The 14,631-nt window shown below is 35.6% G+C and overlaps 1 protein-coding gene across 1 annotated transcript; it reads right to left on the bottom strand.

The window, feature by feature from the left end:
- Positions 1 to 3,297: 3,297 nt before the first annotated feature.
- On the bottom strand, positions 3,298 to 12,121 carry LOC117215152 (tachykinin-like peptides receptor 86C). The gene is made up of 5 exons (XM_033461575.1): positions 12,052 to 12,121; positions 9,438 to 9,588; positions 5,409 to 5,605; positions 3,872 to 3,975; positions 3,298 to 3,479 (listed from the first exon to the last, which is right to left on the bottom strand). Exons 1-5 carry the CDS (start codon positions 12,060 to 12,062, stop codon positions 3,361 to 3,363), a joined length of 582 nt encoding a protein of 193 aa, XP_033317466.1. The 5' UTR covers positions 12,063 to 12,121; the 3' UTR covers positions 3,298 to 3,360.
- Positions 12,122 to 14,631: the final 2,510 nt, after the last annotated feature.

Below are 14,631 nucleotides of genomic sequence, written 5' to 3'. Positions count from 1 at the left end.
GCGAGCTACGGGACAGAGAACGTTGGAATGTTTACTGTCGAGTGTTACAACTATTTCCTTTTTAAAGAGAGCTATAGAATTACTCCATGCCTTTGTTAGACAAAGCGTTCATCCCGTGACCGCGGCTACGTTCGGCGACTGACTGTCGCCCCGAGCCCAAGTTTATTATCACAAATCGCAAACAAGTACAATGATAGGAAATCGCTTAATTACAGCTGTAAACTTTAGTTACAATTTTACGGATTTTCCGAAGTTCCAGAGGGAAGGTCTCCGGTGTCCTCTCATCTCCGACATGTAGATTAATTCAAATCCAATGCAACCACAGTTTTCATTATTGAAGATTAAATATTGAAGATTAAATATGCAAGATTGAACGCATCTCCGCTGCTATTGGACAAATTAAACAATTCGATGCGCATTGTACTCCACATTTGCGATTTTACACAGCGCACATCAGAAGGTTTGCACTGTGTCAACACTGGTCCCTGTCAAATCCGGTGCAATTTTAATTTTTTTTCAATGCTTGAGGCTAAAAATTCAATTCAACGAATGTCCGCTGTTTTTAGGGTTAGATGGACAGTTCGAAGCGCGTTGTACTCGACATTTGATGCTTTATACAGCGCACATCAGAAGGTTTGCACTGTGTCAATACTGGCCCCTGTCAAATCCGATGCAATTTTAAATTTCTTTAATGCACGAGGCTAAAAATTCAATTCAACGTCTCTCCACTGTTTTTCGGGTTACATGAACAGTTCGAAGCGCGTTGTTCTCGACATTTGATGCTTTATACAGCGCACATGAGAAGGTTTGCACTATGTCAACTGTTTTCCCTGTCAAATCCGATGCAATTTTAAATTTCTTTAATGCACGAGGCTAAAAATTCAATTCAACGTCTCTCCGCTGTTTTTCGGGATAGATGGACAGTTCGATGCGTGTTGTACTCGACATTTGATGCTTTATACAGCGCACATCAGAAGGTTTGCACTATAACATCTCTTTTCCCTGCCTAATCCGATGCAATTAGAATTTTTAATGCTGTGTTATAATTCTGTTTCTAATATAAGATTATGTTAATATATTGCTTTAGGTAAATTATTCATTTAATTGCTTACTTCGTTTTAGTTAATATAGTTTGTAATTTGTAATTGTAATATTCGGTAATGTTCCCTCTATATTTGAATCTGTCGTACGATAAATGCTCGTGTCCTTACCTTGTCTGCATACCATGCCTACTTGGACCAGACGCGGTACTCTTCTTCTCTTCCTTCCCACACCTATCAAACGTACAACAAAAATTGCTTACGTGAGCAAAATCGGGTAGCTATCATTACCTCGAGCCGGTTTGGACACACCAACCCGGGGGGAAGAAACCCCAGGGTGAAGAGACGAGGCCCTCGCAACAATAACGGGGCTTCACACGCAGCCTCGAGAATCTAACACGCCACCAAAACGTTGCGAGTTCGACACCTTACCGCGGAACTAACCGGTCTCTTTACGTATTACTTGCTTAAACCTATATTAATGTTTAATTCATTTTTTCCACAATTGCCGCTCTTTTATCTTCTATCTTTTCATCATAAAAATATTTTAGTTACATCCTATTATTCTCTACCCTTTCTTCCATTCGCCACCCATTTACCACTTATTAAATTTACCAAATCCTATAAATTTCTCTCTTCTTTCTGTGCCAACTTTCCTTTCTCGAACAACATTGCGCCTTTCAACAATTTCCTTTCTCTCTATTCCCTTCCGCTAAACCTTCTTCCAACGTTCTTCTTTCCTGTCCGACTCCGTAAAGCACTATAATTCTCACCGAAACTCACACCGAGGATGTAATTACCACCCTATTTCCTATAATTCTATATAATCACTACATTTAATAATACCGTTCCATTTTATTTCTAATAACTTTCGTGTTCTTTCTTGTTAATATATTTCCAGATATAATTACTACCTTTCGTAATGGTATTTTATTCCATTACCCATACATTTTACAATTACACCTTTCTTATCGCAACCATATTCTTAACCTTTAAAACCTATTCTATCTGTCATTTATTTTTTTAAAGCCTACTTTCACAATTTATGATCAATAGTCGAATAAACAACGCGCGCGTATCTCCTAAATATATCTTTATTTATTCTTTAGTCTCCTAGAATCCAAACAAATCCATTCTTTTGCCATCCAGAAAATTATATTGCCTTACGTATTACCTATTATCATTTTATACTCTCTTTTCCTTCTTTTCTTACTTCTTTCAACTTTCGCGCATCTAACGTCTACAATCTTTTTACATATTTTACAATTTTCTAACAAAACTAACCCATGTTTTGACAAATTTCCATGCTGAATCAACATCGCTATTACATTTCATGCTCCACCTTTCATACACCCAAGTTAGCAACGCGTTTATTTTTATTTACGCATCTTTATTATACACGTCGTCTTTTCACCCTATATTTTTACGCTCTTATCATTACTTGTTTTACGCAAAACGTTTCACATTTCCAAACGATCTTTTCTGCGCTTCTTATTTACACATTTACAAGATACTTCTCCCTGTCTTTCCCTCGTTTCACACTTTTTCTCCCACGCTCGTACGCAACCAACCAGATAATACATTTTCTCATTATCAACGATTATACACTCTTTTCCTTCTTCCTCTTGTTAATCCTCTTGCTGCTCGTTGTTATTCGTCACAGTTCATTTCTCCAGATGCATCGTCCATCCATGCTCGCAGGGCAATTTATACAAAGGAGAACAAGCCGATACGATAACCTATAACTAGATATGAGATAATTAGAATTACCGTTCGCGCTGTATTTGCCACAATGTGCGATCAACGTACCTTTGCGTTAAATTTCCAGTTACACAAAATATCGTACACAGCCCCGACCAACTCTGAAAAACTCTGCAACAGTGGAACGTGACCGTCAGACGGCCGAACCACCGTCATGAACTACGCACAGTTTGGATCGATCACTTTGTCCAATAAACTATTCGAATACTTTCGAATAAATTTAATACACGATATATATAATACTATATAACATATACTATATACATTAGGTGGTAATGACAAAATCTCCAATCACTTAGTTGCCAACCCAATATTACGTTATGTAGTATTACGTTATATAGTATTGCGTTATTTAGAATTACGTTATAATGTATTACGTTATATAGTATTACATTGTTTAGAATTACGTTATAATGTATTACGTTATATAGTATTAGATAGGTACAAGAACAAGGACGGAGTTATAATAAGTTAACATTTATTACGATACTTACAATCATCACAAGATTTTACTATTCACAAACAAAATTTGTTTATTATGTTATTCACATATTATTTATCAGACGGTAGTTGTGTTTTGTTTGTGATCGTTTATACATATAGATCGCATTCGTATATTTTGCATCTGTGTCTTTGCCATGTTATGCTTCCAACGTATCGAAGTGGATTTAAGACGACCTGAGAATAAATTAGTAAATTTATGTTTAATTAATCAAATTTATACTTGTAGTATTAAACGCAAATCTTATTGTTCGTTGTAAATTATCAACTAATAACTTCCTAAATACGCAAAATAAAAATGTAATGATGCATTAAATGACATGTTCGATAATAAAATAAATAGTTCGATAGTAAAAAATTTATCGCAACCTTGTAACAAATGCGCGAAAGTTTCCTAACAAAAGTCATAATCTAACGAATGCCAAAATCACGAGAATGAAAAGTTTGAAATATTGCATTTGAGATCGTATTTATTAGTTATCGATATTTAAAAATTAACCAAAATATCCCTCAGATATCTTAAGCAATCAACTATGTGTAAAATATAATATAATCCAATAATTGCTTACTTGAGTTATAAGTTATCACATCTGTTCGCTTTACAAAGTCATGCATTGGAGAATCGTCGCAGTTTGTACGTTTGCATATTATTAGTTGGAAATAGAGCCGAAACCTGTAAGAAAATCAAAAGACATCAATTTACAATCTACGTGATTCATATATACGTACGTAGTTGTTTTTCAAAAATTAATCAGTGAGTTCCGTCGAATATTTTACGCATTAAAAAGTTACGTATTAAGAATCGTAACAAGACACTAATACTCTAAAGATATAAACATGCTCACTGGACAATTACAAAATAAAATCAGGTTACAAAAATTCTCCGAATTTTTTAAGGATCAAGTTCGTAGCCAAAAATTGTGAAAAGAAATCACAAATATGTATGCCATTGTACAGAATACCCTTGATTTTTGTCATAAGTGTCAATTAAGTAGACCAAAAAAAGTGGAGCTTAAACTGTAAATTGCGTTTCTGGCTTCTGTAACTATCCTTGTAGTAGGAGTAGTGGCTTGATACTTTGCAAAAACATATTTGTACTATAAAGATGTATTTACTATAAAAAAGGATTCTATGCCAGCACTCCATTGGTTATTTGTTATTTGCGCAAATTCCAAATTTTTGTTGTTGTTTGCTTTATTTTCAAAATATTTTGTATAAGTACATCATATTATGATATCTTTGATTTTGTAAAAAGCTGCACAGATGTTACATGGATTAATGTCCAAGTTACTTTTAAGATGATCTCTAATTTCTATGGCATCTTCAGAGTTTACTTTATCATTCGAATGATAAATAGTCTGTCCAAGTTAATGAATATTCTGTGAATGTTCATTTGCGGAATCATATTTAGCGGTCTTCCTTATTCCATATCTATGAATTATACATGCGGTGGATCTATTAGGTGCAGTTCTCAAAAAAGTAAACTTTTACATTAATAATGCAAATCTAGGTAAATCTTTTCCTGCGCTGAAGTTTTTGCACATTTTTATGACGTTCTTTATTGGTAATTTTTACTGAATGGAATTTTATACATTGCTAGCGTCTATAACGTTCTTAAATACTCTGTTATAATTAATTATTATTAAAGAGTGGTGCATGCGTTATAGATTCTTTCGTAAACTCTGTGAATTAAGTCGATTCATGAACGATTTCTGTTATGCTTCCAAGTACATTCGATCTCCTACATAGTGTCTATTCTAAAAGTTTTGCGCGAATACTATTGTTTTATAAAAATTATTTACTAAACTGATTTTTTATGGAGAATTGTTTGAAACTAGTCGGCGTACGAATACATTTCACATCAACTGTAGACGCATTTAATGTCTGCTGTAATATTCATCTTTTGACTTTTAATTACCTAATTCTCTCTCATCATCTCAAACAATGCATTTGGCGGTTTCAACAATGTTTCGATGGAATATCGATTTTCGATACTGTATAACACCATACTAACGAAACATTTTTACTTCCTCGCTTTCATCTTCTTTACCATCTTAAGAATGTACCTTTTTTAGGCACAAGATATTATCCAGATATAAAACTCACCTATTGTTCATCCAGTAGTATATGATAGGATTTACCATGGCATTTGACATGGCGAGCCAATAGAAACTTAAATAAACGTGTGGGATGTTGCTATTTTCCGCCAAATGCTTGTGGTGATAAAGGAAAAAAAAAAACCCTTGATAAGGTAGCCAACAGATGGCGAATATCACAACTACGATGATAAACATCTTCACAACCTGTAAGAAAATGTGGAAACTATATATTGTTTTGTCCATCGTTCGTTCGAAATTTATTAGATTTGCACATGTCGATTTATTGTTATAAATTGTATAAATTGTTTTAAAATAACGAAATATTCTATATGAAATTATTTATAAGTAGCAATATTCCAATGAAATATTCGATTACGAAAAATCAACCTGAACTGTGTAAATTGCTATCCAACTGTAAGTGTCGGCTAGTTTGTGTATTCTTATGTAATTTTATATCTTTATGGATGTAGCTGGAAAAAAGATGTGTTTTGTATAGAAACTTTTTCCCACCCACCAAATAATTATAATGAGCGATTTGTTTTAGATGTTTTATGTATTTTTGCATATCATGTGAATACTATGCATTCTTATATTTCCTGCAAATGCATAAATCTCTGCAGTATAGTAATAATTACAATTTTTGTGAAATCCTTAGTCTGTCTGAAATCTGTACTCGTACATACATGCATAGTACATTCTCAGGACATAATATGCATGAGATATTATAGATACATGTGCACATACATGGATACTGACATGCATCTTGATTGATGAAGGAGATAATAGAAGATATGATAAAAAAAACTATATAATTGGTTTCAATTAAAAAAAAAAGATTCCTATATATATTATAAATACGTCTGGATGAGTTTCATGAGGCAAATAATATGCACTAAAAGACAAATTTGAAAAAAATGGTACTAGTTTTATTTCAACATAAGTCGTTCTGCCATGTCCGATAGTCTCAAGGTAATTTTCGGCACATTATTATTTTTCATTCTCACAGCCTAATTATCAATTCGCTAACTCGGCTAGTCTTTCTGTCGTATTATTAATTGTCTTAACTTACTTCTGAATTATGGTTCTATATTAAAGTTATTATTTGTTGGTTGAGAAAAAATTTTCTAATAGCTATATTACATCTTCGAAAAAACGCTCTCACAAAAATCATTTTCCATGTTAACAAATATTTCGTAGCTCTTTGATAACAAATTAAATATTAATCCGATGAAAACCTTTAACCACCTCTGGATTAATCGATCAAGATTAATCAAGATTAATCAAGATTAGAAAATGTAGACTTAACATTCTCAATGAATTATCACGAGGATCGATTAATATTTTTCAGTAGATTTCCTCTGAGCTAAACTTTTAAGTAGAAAGAGTTTGATCGGTTGTCCCAAGAAACATTTAATTAATTAGATTCTGCGTTCTTGTCATACTTTTTTTAGAACAAAAGTACGACGATAATTTGACCTGCATTATCTAAGTACCTTTAATGAATGAAATTCCATTCATTCTGAAGGTTCTTCAACTCAACGGTCAGTTGAAAAAAAATTAGTCCTCAGGAAACTCGATTAAAATGAAATTCTCACTCAAAAGAATTAATTGAGAAAACTCTACAATACGACCGTCGTTATTGAAAGCTAAAATGTTACTTCATTCTAGTCAAATCTAACATGAAATCATATGTCACCGTCAAAAACACGACGTTACTCGAAAATGAGATCGTATCATATATTTATATGAATTTCTTTTCTCGTATTTTACTGTGCTGAGTCAAATCCTGTTGTACTTCCCGCGTATCCTCACTCACGCGGTATAATTTAAAAAAGAAAGTGAACGTCGATCCTTTCTCCATACAGCCACAAAATATAATATTTACTCAAATTTACTATTTAATGAAAAATTACAATTTAATGGCGTGACCTGGTGCACAAGTGTTGTTTAAGAAATTGAAGTCCATCAAGTAAAGCGTAACGAGAATTTGGCTTATTGAGGTCTTGTAGTATAACTTGGCTCTTTTGCATTAGGTCTGCCTATAAGCCATAAACAATATAATCGTTGGTTTTCGTATACTCGATGAAAATAAACGATAGCATCTTGACGATCGATCAATTACTTAATACTATTTAATTACTAATTAATACAATTCAATTACTAATTAATAAACTTTTTTGTATCTTCCATAATTCGGCATCTTTCCCTATTAACTTTTCTATTCCAATTTCTTCAAACGCTGACAGTAACAATTCCGATTGTTTTCAACTTAACTCTCAGAGTAACTGCGATACTTCTGGGATGAGCCAATATAATTTTATCGTTAACCTCCCGATAATTCTACGACTTCTTTTACAACTCTTTTTTCAATTGCATAAAGAGCAGTTTTGCAAAGGTTTTCTTGAAATCAATGACACCTGGCGCGTACTGTTGGCTTTTGTTTGCTTCGTGTTATTCCCACGTTCTCGTCGCTCGCGAGGTGATTCCACGCTATCGGATATTTGTTATTCGAATGCAACGGATTCGCTCTTATTCAGCCCGGTATTATACCACTCGTTGCTGTAGAAACAGATTGTGATTTTTCTACAGCAATAATGGATTTCCACATACGACGATACATACATTTCGACTGTGTATAAGAAAGTCAGTTAAAGCAATCGTTGCACGTTAAACTCATCGCCATTCATATCGAGAACTAACTCTACGATACAAAGTTTCTCATGCATTTCTATTATCAGAATTTGACATATCTAGATTTTATGTTCCGATAAGCCTGTACTATTATAGTAGATAGGTCAGTGCCTACTGGGAAGTATGGTACGCGGTTTGGAAGCTTATGAGCAGAGTTCAACAAAAGTGCAGAGGACTCTACAAAATTTCAACGACGTCAATGATTTAGATAACATCGTCAGAAAAAAGTGCGCAGATGCAATATAATATTTTGCAAAAATTAAATGTTACGATGTTAAATGCGATGAAAAATGCTGTCGCCAATGCATCGATCGATCTACATGAATAATCTGCACGTTTACAGGTAACGATTGTTTGCAAAAGAAATCTACACGCATTCCAAACGTCTACAAACAAATTCACATACATGGTATATATATGTCGAGTTCTCATTAGGGTTAGGGGCGTGTAACGAATCTTCATTGTTGTCATACAATAGAGAAGATATTTACTCATACAAATATGATTGTTACTGAATTTGACAAGTAACCGTGGTGATTAGATACTCGACGTGCTAATGACAATGATCTTAGGTTCAATAACGAATCCACGGTCAACGGGATTGCAAATGCGCTTTCTTCCAAAGTCTAAGTCGGATTCTTTGTTAAAAACGTCAAGTATTCACTGATCGTAAAGACGGTGAGTAACTCGCTGATGAGATCGCACGTAAATGTGACTGATGAAACTCTGCTCTCCTTACGATCGCGTTCGTTTATATTATATTGATCGAGGGGGTACCGATAAATTTCTAATCGCCTTTGTTAGACGGTTCCACGTAACGGCGACATTGTTTCTGCCCGGAGTTTGATTATTAATACAATATGTGTGTGTCCTACGATATTGATACTCCAAGGCAAAACCACACGTGCCTTGATTTGTCTTTGAACACGTGTGCCGCTACAACTATATTTTTAAGGAGAGCTATACGACTACTCCATACCTCTGCTAGGTAAAGACGTCCATCCCGTGACCGTGGCTACCTTTAGCGATCAGTCGTGTCACTTCGAGCCCAAGCCTACTGTCATAAATCTCGGCCAAACATAATAGGATTAAATCATAAACAACTACTTCCAAGTTTCGTTATTTAAGTACAGCTATAATAAAAAGTCTAAGCTAAAGTATTGGGGACCTTCCCAAACATTCCAAAAGAAAGGCTCCGATGTCCTTTCATCTCCGACATATATATTTATTTATTTATTTTTATTACATATGCACGCTTTTTAAAAATACCCATACCCACTGTAATTATATTATAGTCCTATTTTTCTAATATTATCATCGATTATATATACTTTACAGTTCTTACCTTCCGTTTAGATTTTATTGATTTCTTTTGGTAATACGTTAGCTCTCCTATGGATTTTGAGCCCCAGAGTTTTCGGCCCATTAGAGTATAACATATTGCCATCAACGCCATAGGTACTAAATACGTTACGCTCAAAAATACGATGTTATAACTGTAACAAAATAAATACTTCATTGAAAATACTAAAATAATTTCATGATATTTAGATATATGAACTGTTTCACCCTATAATTAAGGGTTTAAGCTTATTTTTTACAACTACTACAGGTTACTTACAGGCAAATCTTTGAAATTAGTGATCGGATCGATATCAAATCAATACTATCGATAACAGCTCGCAAATTATGACGTGTGAATAGTATCTAAGGCGTAGGTATCAAAAATACACAAATAATAATTGTATCGATATATAAGTACAAATAACATTGTGTCAAAGCGCGTTTTTCTTTGATAAGTCGCAAGATACGCAAAATTCGATAGACATGTAGACTTTTGCGGCTGATCGTATATATTCATCGTTTGTTACAATATTTACGGAATTTTTCGCGATCTTCGTGAAAAACTGAAAACGTGATATAAATCCAGCATTTTCTAAGAATTAATTAAAAGAGTCGCGTGGTGCAATACACGTAGTTATATAAAATCCAAACCCCGGGGAAATTCCATAACACTGACAGGAATCGTCCGAATATACTTTGCGATATTGCACAAGTTTTATTACTTCTCCACAATACTGCACAATGGAATGTGAATGCGAGTGAACGAAAAATGTTCGCATAGTAGCTTCTTTTTAGTAGTGGGTCAATTCAATGCTGTCATCGATCAATTATATCTGAACACTGCAGTCAGTTTTAACTTTAACGTTCAAGCGAGTCAAAATTATAAAGCCATCGAACGATCAGGAGAATAAAATGATTTTAACAACATGGTAATTCGAAACGTTTACTTATTCAAATTTGTTGCCTTAAATAGATAATAGGAAATAGATAATAAAAATAAATTAATGGAATGAAATTACGTGAGGTCGGTTAACGTGGAATTTATCCAAATTATATTATCTATTATATATTATACTTATGTTATTATATATTAACTATTTATCTGCGAAATCGACACTTTTACCTCGTTTAAAAATTGCTCTGCACAACTCTGTTACTAGTTATTATTGGTAGCAAATATGTAATACGTAGCACTTGTAGGAGAAATGAATGAATATGAAAAGCAAATAACTATCTCCTCTTTGGAGAAGATCGAGATAGGTGCGTGATAGATACGTCTATAACAATCGAAGCGTTCACACGACGATTCTCCAGCTGGGTTAATTTCCCACCGACAAATGTGAATTTTAATAAAAAAATCAAACGGTAAATCGCGTATCCACGAAGAAACATCGCGTGTTTACCCAAGTAAAGTAACGCATAATTATTTAAAGATAACATCTAACTAAATATGATGATATATTATTTAAATAATCACTTTCCAAATATTTTATTTAAATAAAGCCCAAGCTTGATGAATCGGTGGAGAAAGAATGAATAGGCAAATGTTTGAGCTACACTACTTATTGTTAGCTTAGATGACGTTATCCTTTGGTGTTAACTAGATGATGATATCCTCTTCGTCCAATTGAAGGGTCGTAGACTACAGCAGATAGCTTCCTTTGTATTCCTCTTTTCTTCCTTTCCTCATTCCTTTAGCCAAAGAGATATCCAATATTGCGTCTGACCGGCTCCTCTTCCAGCTTTAGCCAAACAGAAAGTCGATGATTGTTGAGCTGAGAAATCGGAAGATGCTCAGTTTGCAGCTTTTCTTAGTTCTTGGAGGCTTCCAGGTTAAACGTTTGTTAGGTACGCTGCCGATGATTTTAAACTATTTTTTGTTTTAGACTATATCAATATACGTTTGGCTGGGTTTACATTGGTCGACACATTATTATGATTAACATGATTTCAGTCTTTTTTGAATCGATGAAGGTGGTAGACTACACTGGCTATGGATTCACGCAAAGAAGATACCAAAGTGCTCTACCCTCCGTAAAACAAATGACTCGTGCTATTTCTCATAACGCACGTCGATGTATGTGTCACAAGAATCCATTAATTCTGTTTAAATGAATTGTTGTACTAAATCACAATCCATGAATATTGAAGAACCAGCTCGAAGAATCAAATTGTTTTCCGTACGTTCCCCGAATGAGTTCCATTGCAGCTATGCTACAATACAACCGGGAAAGCATGATAAATTCAATGGCTGACTGACAACGAGTCGCACTTCTTGAGTGGCGGAGGAAATCTTGCAAAATGAAGGAATATTATAATACAATTTTTCAGAACGTTATAACTTGAGTAACTGTCATGCTGCTTGGGACCTAAGAAAAGGCTACAATCAGTTACGCAAGCTTACGTATACTTGACTATTTAATCACTCGTCGAATTCATTGCATATTCAATAATAAATGATTACAGCCTCGTGAGATCTTACAAGTGCTGATTTATGAACGTTTGTAGTCACTGCTTGTACCGAAAAGTCTAAAGAATGGTGCTGCTATATCTATATATCTTAGAAACGTAATTTAATGCACAAGATTGTAATGATTAATACATACTACACTTACGAGTATTCCATTCTGCTGAACAAATAAGTTCCGTCTGGCCAAACCAGGTAACACGAAATCCTAGTCTTGCCATTCGAATACCTATAATTAAACAGTACATTTGACATTACAAAAAGATGACACTTTTATAATAACATTTATATACATATATATATATATATATATATATATATATATATATATATATATATATATATATATATATCGGGTTTACATTAGAATTAGGGTTAGGGGCGTGAAACGAATCTTCGTTTGGGTTACACGTTGTCGTTATGCAATAGAGAAGACATTGACTAGTGCAAATACGATTATTATAGAACCGGACAAGTAACCGTGGTAGTTAGGTACTCGAGAAACTAATGACAATGATCCTAGGTTCAATAACGAATCCGCGGTCGACGGGATGATAGATGAAAGATAGATGTACTCACAAAATCTAAGTCGGACGCGTAACGTTCACTGGTCGTAAAGGGTTACTCCTTTCATCAATGAGATCGCGAGCGAGAATGCCTTTCCCGTCCCGATGATATCACAGAGGAAAACTATAATGGGGTGTGTCTAAGGATACGAGATCATCGGATTCGTCGAGAAAAGCCTTCGTTCAGAAAGTAAGGGAAATTGGCGTTGCTGCTAATTGGTCAATCTCCATATCGGTGGTTAGAAAAAGATGCTAGCCGCCCTCGAGGGAAAGTTGCTAGTGGGAGACGCCGCTCGTTGAAAAATAGGTCTCCCCTATTTTCCCGTAGTTGGGACAAAGACTGTTTGTCTGTTTGAAGGACTTTAGTTGACTAAATCTTAAGATTTATAACGGGCCCTCGAGCTAGCCGAACATGTACTGCGGAGACGCATCGACATCTGGCAATCATCTTACTCGAAGAATAGGGTCTGCGTGTGGCGAGCCACGGGACAGAAACCGTTGGAATGTTTACTGTCGCGTGTCGCCACGAATATTTCTTTTAAGGAGAGCTACAGAATTACTCCATACCTTTGTTAGACAAAGCGTTCATCCCGTGACCGCGGCTACGTTCGGCGACTGACTGTCGCCTCGAGCCCAAGCTCATTATCACAACTCTCGAACAATTACAATCGGATTGAATAACTACAATTGTTCAATTACAGCTATAGTAGGCTCTAGGTTACAATGTTGCGGGATTATCCAAAATTCCAAAGGCTCCGGTGTTCTTTCATCTCCGACATATGTTTTTGACAAACAATAGGAGGATACAGATGATACATCGCAGATCGTATATTAGATCTGCTTATTTATACAGATCCGTAAAATCAACATCCAGAATATCAAAACTTATCTTATGAAACTTCGAGCGAAGTCAATTAATGTCTCCCTTAGTTCACGAATTTGCTTATATAATTAATCACTAAGTAGAATAAGACAACAAAGATCGTGTATACATATACATTATACATATGTCGGAGATGAAAGGAAAGCCGAAGCCCTTCCTTGGAAATTTTGGGAACATCCTCTAGTACCTTAGCCTAGATTTTATTATAATTGTAATTGTTTAAGATTTGTAATAAGCGAGATTGGGTTCGAGGTGACAATCGGTCGCTGAACGTAGCCACGGTCACGGGATGGATGTTTTATCTAACGGAGGTCTGGAGTGGTTGTATGTGTTTTCCGAGAAGTGTGGTTGTGGCGGCATGCGGCCTCGAGAGCGGGCCGAGCCACGTGTGATGTTGCCTCGGAGGTGCCGATGCAATGGGACATACATTGTATTTAGTAATCAAAACTCCAGGCAGAAACTGCCTAGCAACGGCGTTTGGAACTCTCTCGATGCTTCCAACGAGTGTGCCTAGCAACGGCGTTTGGAACCTTCTCGATGCTTCCAAACGGGGATAGAAAACAAAATGCAATCGTACAGGGAGAAAAATCTCCACGAGGCTGGCATTCTTGCGATTGCCTTGGAGAGTGATACATCGAGCATTTTCGACGATCGCATTTGCGTCTAAGTTAGTTTCGCTTAGTAAGGAGTTATCCCGGTGACCGTGGATTCGTTTGAACTCAAACATTGCTAATAGTATCATTTAATTTAATTATTCGTAGATCGTATTATTCATTAGGCTTAGTGTTTGTTAGACTTATTATTAGTTGTACTTATTATTTGTTAAGCTTAGTGATAGACCTGTATATACGTGTAAATAAATCTCGGCTTTGTGAAACGATGGCTAGTCCACATGAAGAGTCGTCGCGCGCCCACAACTCGAATCCTGATCCGACATCAGAAGTGGGATCAGTACCGTTTAAAGTGCTACAAGAGCAAATGGACCTTGTGCGCGAGTTAATTCAGACGCTAGCGCACAAAGCGGGGGAGCAACGACCGAGTACGGAATCTAAGGATGCAACGTTACCACGTTTTGACCCCGAAGGCGCGGGCGCCGATCCATCCGCGTGGTGCTCTCATGCTGATCTGATTTTGAAAGACCACCCGATGCAAGAGAGTGCGTTACTCTCCGCTCTAAATCGCGCCCTAAGGGGTTCTGCTGCGCATTGGCTTTCACAAATGGTACGCGGTGGAAAGCTTACCTGGCCAACGTTCAAGGAACAATTTCTTTCGCGTTTTG

The sequence above is a fragment of the Bombus bifarius genome, unplaced genomic scaffold, assembly GCF_011952205.1.
Source record: "Bombus bifarius isolate JDL3187 unplaced genomic scaffold, Bbif_JDL3187 scf7180000009422_frag, whole genome shotgun sequence".
Lineage (NCBI taxonomy): Eukaryota > Metazoa > Arthropoda > Insecta > Hymenoptera > Apidae > Bombus > Bombus bifarius.
The sequence above is the reverse complement of the archived record's forward strand: the minus strand, read 5'-3'. Positions and strand labels throughout refer to the sequence as shown.

What these genes read in the sequence shown, in the direction of transcription:
- LOC117215152 (XM_033461575.1), bottom strand. An exon ending in TACTACTGGATGAACAATAG is followed by an intron (nt 3,976 to 5,408) that starts GTGAGTTTTATA and finishes ATTTTCTTACAG; the next exon opens with GTTTCGGCTCTATTTCCAAC. An exon ending in TGTGATAACTTATAACTCAA is followed by an intron (nt 3,480 to 3,871) that starts GTAAGCAATTAT and finishes ATTTATTCTCAG; the next exon opens with GTCGTCTTAAATCCACTTCG.